Source organism: Hakea prostrata, unplaced genomic scaffold (genome assembly GCF_041222555.1).
Source record: "Hakea prostrata isolate BN-2017 unplaced genomic scaffold, UWA_Hpros_2 contig_14, whole genome shotgun sequence".
Classification (NCBI taxonomy): Eukaryota; Viridiplantae; Streptophyta; class Magnoliopsida; order Proteales; family Proteaceae; genus Hakea; species Hakea prostrata.
The window spans coordinates 668,495-673,791 of record NW_028291133.1 but is presented as its reverse complement, the minus strand read 5'-3'; the positions used below and the strand labels follow the sequence as shown (position 1 = coordinate 673,791).

At 36.9% G+C, this 5,297-nt stretch overlaps 1 protein-coding gene across 1 annotated transcript; it reads left to right on the top strand.

Moving 5' to 3' along the window:
* The first annotated feature begins 2,838 nt into the window (after positions 1-2,838).
* LOC148999345 (uncharacterized) lies at positions 2,839-5,063 on the top strand. Its single transcript, XM_089141243.1, has 4 exons — positions 2,839-3,026; positions 3,278-3,818; positions 3,969-4,481; positions 4,584-5,063. Exons 1-4 carry the CDS (start codon positions 2,839-2,841, stop codon positions 5,061-5,063), a joined length of 1,722 nt encoding a protein of 573 aa, XP_088997369.1.
* The last annotated feature ends 234 nt before the right edge of the window (positions 5,064-5,297 follow it).

Sequence of the window (5,297 nt, the reverse complement as noted above, 5' to 3'; positions counted from 1 at the left end):
AGCTAAGATATCCCAAAAGAGATACCTCTTCCATCAGAACCATATACTAACCATCATCAATGCATAACATTCATAATCAACACAGTATATATGTAAACAAGACAAACAACAGTAGTATAATAAGATTAATATATAAGACATGAATACAACAGCATATATAAAGAAATACTACTTCTAATAGACACTGGATTAGTATATTTCAAGTCTATTCAAAAGATAGGATGGGTTGTCCTTACCTGCATATAAGTAAACTGTCCGTAAAAAGAGATCCGTTAACTATTACAAGTCTTTCTTTTCAAACAGAGTATACCTAAACACAGTGTTACAATATTATATGAGTTAATTGAATCAAAGTGAATCAGAACCAAAAGTCATTTGGTCACTGTTTATCAGCCGGTTGCTCGAGTCGGTCACTTAAGTTGAGCTACCGCCACTAGTGACAGCCCAAAAAACAGAGAGTTTCAATCCGAAACTCAGGCTTCTGATCACCCGTTTTCAATCCGGATTTAGAGTGATCATGGCCTAAGTCTCAAATCTAATACTCCCAAAGCCAAAGGGTGAAGGAAATCCTAGCAATTACCATCATTGGGTTACCCAGAACTCTCCCCTTGACTAGATTATCCTTCTCACGAAAGCAGGGTTTCGTTTTTGGACAATTCATCTCAAGTAGATTGGAAAGAGAGTCACAATGATCAAAGAGGGTAACCACCATGAGGAGGGGATGGGTTAACACTAAAATAACAGTCAAAGAGGATAAAGAATAAAGGGTGAATTCATTACCTCACGTCAGAAAGCCAGAAAAAGGGAAGGATTGATCTCCAAGTCACTGCCAGGACTTCAGATTCACTTTCGGAACTTCCCTGCAACCGTCAAACCTCCAAATTTAGCAACCATGAATAAAATATTCGTTACTTGGACGAGGGTTACCTTTTATAGAAGTCAGGGGGCAAAATAGGGCAAAAACTCCAAAAATAGACTGGCGGTCACTCCAGGCGGTCACTTGGTTTGATCGACCGCCACTAGCAACCGCCCCCATGTAATTTGCCATACAAGGGTGCTTTTGCTAGGGGGTTGATATCCAAGTACAACCTAGCCCTAAAGAAGAGATGGGGGAGATCTTACCTTCATTCCGGACATCTCCGAACAACACTTGACTTCCAGAAGTCCAACTACCAAGCAAGGCAGGCTCTTCAGACAAAGGATCCATATCCATGGGTTCAGCGGTTGGATCATGGACTTCTATCTAGACACTCCACAAACTTACCCGACTAGACCTTCGGGTTCTCAGACCTAAAATACTGATCTCGGGTTAGAAATACGGGGGTTGTTACACAAAGTGCTGGCTGCAATGAAGATCACATTGATGATCCCATGTTTGGTCACGTTGCGTACTATGATTAGACCTAATGTGGAGTGGGAACGCCCGATTTGGATTGATGAAGTCCATTATTATGAAGACGTTATCTATAGAGTAGAAGACTTTTAGTTTAGTTTGATTTCCATTTCTTTACCTTCCTTCCTTTGAGAACATTTGTATTTCTTTTAGACTTACGTGCTACATTCCGCTATAATTGTGGAGTGAGATTCCGCCTCACTCTACTCCTTTTTGATGTTTACATCTAGTATCATTTTTCCGCACTTTGATTATACTGTCATTCTTTTCCTTATTTGGATCTCTTATTTATAATATTATACTTTGATTATATATGTTCATGATTATGTTATTGCTTATGTGGGAGGATGATTTCTTCGATACTTGATCTTTGAGGCTGTGGATCACACACTCGGGTATGCTAGATAGGGTACCGGCTGGGTGGATGTGACAAATAGAGAATGGGTGCTTTTAGGATTTCTTGATTGTACATGTAATAGTTATAAATAAGTCTTTATACATACATTTTCAAATAGTGAGGATTAGAAATGGCACATGATGTGTGAAAAATTTTAAATTGAGGATTGACACTAGCAGGCAAGTCATGCTAATGCATGTCATTTTGTTTTATTCAAAACTTTGGTTGCAAGAAATGTAGAAAGTAAATACGTGGATGAAAAAGAAAGAAAAAAAGAGAAAAAAAAAAAAACTGATGAAGCTAGAGAGATAGAGAGATAGAGAATTCATGATTCCCTATAAAAATGTTGTTTAGAATGCTTTATGTTGATAAACATACCCTATAAGGAAATCTAGGATTTTTTGTTTTATATAGAAGTATGGGAAGTCAAAGGGAATAAAAAGTATAAATGAAGAAAATTAACAAGGAGAAGCCTTATGGACAATATTGTTACTTAAGTTGAATTGGTTTGGAATCTGTTGTGTTTTTGCATAATATATTAGTCTAGCTATAGCGGACCAGACCCTATGATGACATAAATAACAAAAACTTTGAATGTTGAAATAATTTGTTAAAGAGGGAAAGAGAATGAGATAAAGCATTTCAACCTACATTTAGATTGAATATGCAAGTCATGCTTGGTTTGTTGGTTAAGTGCTCACACTGAGGATAAAGTTTGTAATTACCTAACCCATTGAAATAACCTCTCTTGAAACAGGGTTTAGGCTGCATTTGTTTGACTTCCCAGACTTTGCTAAACATTAGAGCCTTGTGTGTTGTGTACAACTTTTGTTTAGAAAAGTGGTAAAGTTATTTAGTTTTAGTAGTGAGAGTTAGAAGCTTTCTAGACAACTTAATTGGAATTCATAACAATCCCTTGTAAGGGGCGAGGGAGGCAGGGGAAGGGTAGAATGGATAAAATAAATTATGGTTCAAGTTAACTTGGTAGCTCTTATATATGGTTATTTATTTGTTTTTTGGTATAAGGTGATTGCAGGATACTGGAAATATGTCAAGTTCAGTATTAGTTGTATGCAACTATGGTGGAATGTTAGTAAGAAAGAGTAATGGAACATATATCAATGAGGGAGGTGATTCTGTTGCAATTTGTATGGATGGAACAATGAATTACATCCAGTTCTTGGAGAAGGTTTGTTCATCATTGAATTTGAGCCCTGAATGTGTTCTATTGAAGTGGTTAGTTCCTGAGAGTAGATCTGCTCCTATTAACCTAAAGGGAGATCCATATATTAGAGTATGTTAGAGTTTGGCAATGTTAATGCCATCATAGATGTTTTTGTATCAAAGAATGATGGCTTTATTGTAAGTGACTAGTATGATGCCAGGTATTTATAGTCTTACCAACTTGCTTAATATAAGCTTTTATATTCTTCAAGGTTGTAATGAGATGTAAATATTAATTTATCTTTATTTTATTGTTTTAGTAGGGGAAGTGTTACCTTTGTGCAGTCAGAGCAGATGGATAATGGGAATGATGTTGATAATTGCGATAGGGGTATTGTTTGTTTTAGTGAAACACCTACGGACAAACTACTGACCATATTATGGGAGAAGGGAATAGAGGGTGTGGGACAGATGTTCAAATCAGCCACTGACTTTCGACAATCATTTTATCAATTTGCAATTGCAAATGGTTTTCATTGTCATGCAAAGCGGAGTAACAAAACAAGGGTTATTATTGAGTGTGCAGTTAAGGGATGTTGTTGGTTTGTTAAGGCAAGTCATTTGAAGCCGACTAAAATGTTTAGAATTTATAAGTACCAAGGAGAACACCAACATCCACCTGGATCTCAGTTTAATGATAGGGTTAAGGTACCACAATCTGTTTTACGTAATGTTGTGGTCAAGAAAGTTCGAGACACCCCAAAGTATCCACCAACTGAAATTGTTATTGATATGAAAAGAGACTACCACCTAGAATTGAGTTATATGCAATGTTGGAGAGCTAAGGAGGTTGCAAATGAGAAAGTATTTGGATCTTACTAGGAGTCATATCAGTACATCCCTTGGTTTTGTGACAAGGTTATTGAGACAAACCCTGGCAGCCATGCAAAATATGAGTTAGATGATGATGATAGATTTAAAAGACTATTTGTAGCTTATTATGCTGCTTTGCAGGGCTTCATGACAGGATCTAGGCAGGTACTGTACATTGATGGTACATTTATAAAATCCAGGTATCTTGGCACACTTTTATCTGCTACAACAATGGATGCAGATGATGGAATGTTTCCTGTTGCCTTTGCAATTGTCTCTGGTGAGAATCACTCTGATTGGACATGGTTTTTGGAGAAACTTAAGATGACATTGGACAACACTGATAAGGTTGTTTTTATATCTGATAGGTATCAATCCATAACTGATGGGGTGTGTTCAGTCTTTGGGGATGTTCAACATGAATATTGTTTATGCCATTTAAAGGAAAATTTCAAGAAGATTCTTCAAAAACCTTGCTCAGCGAATTTGAAAAATGCTTTGGAAGTGTCGTTGCACAATGCAGCATATGCAAGGACACTTAAGGATTTTAACAACCACATGGGTGATATTAGGGATGTCTCAGAGGATGCATTATGTATGGTTAACGACAACTGGACCAGAGAATTGGGCCAATTGCTTGTTCCCTGGAAAACAGTATGAGAAGTTAAACTCCAATTATGTAGATACTTTTAATGGATGGATTGTAACAACACGTTGCCCATTATGAACCTCTTGAACAAATTAAGGGTGAAACAGATGGAAATGATGTATAAACGTCAACAAAAGTTAATTAAGTGGAAATATGTTGTGGGTCCTAAGATTAACAAGATTATGAAGAAACGAGCTCGTAAAAGTGAAAGGTTACTTGCTCGACGATCATCATTGTCCAGTTTTGAAGTTGAGGGGGACTTAAGAACACATTATGTTGACTTAAGTATGAGAGGTTGCTCCTGTAAGGTGTGGGATATGATAGTTTTGCCTTGTATTCATGCATGTGCTGCAATAGCCAAAATTTATGGACAACTTTTATCTTATGGTTCACATGAATATCATAAAGAGAAGTATGCACAAGTTTATGCACTACCAATTAATCATGTCCCTAACTATGATATGTCACTGAAATCTCCTGTGGGAGATGCTTACATTGTTGTGAAGCCTCCTATAACTCGTAAACGGGCAGGTCGACAAAAGAGACAACGTATAGAATCTCAAGAAGTGGTCTCAACATTGCAGTAGAAGTGGGGATCATACGCATAATAGGAGGTCCTGTAGGGAGGAGGCGATATAGCTTCCTATGCATGTGGTTAGTGAATTTTAATAATTCCAAAGAGTAAAAAAAAAGTTTAAAATGTTGGTTTATTCTAATTCTTGTAATCCCATCTAGATGAGTTTTAACTCAGTTAATAATCTTACATGTAGGAAGGAGTGCAGTTTTTGTGTTTTTTGAGATCCTATGCAATTGAGGAGTCC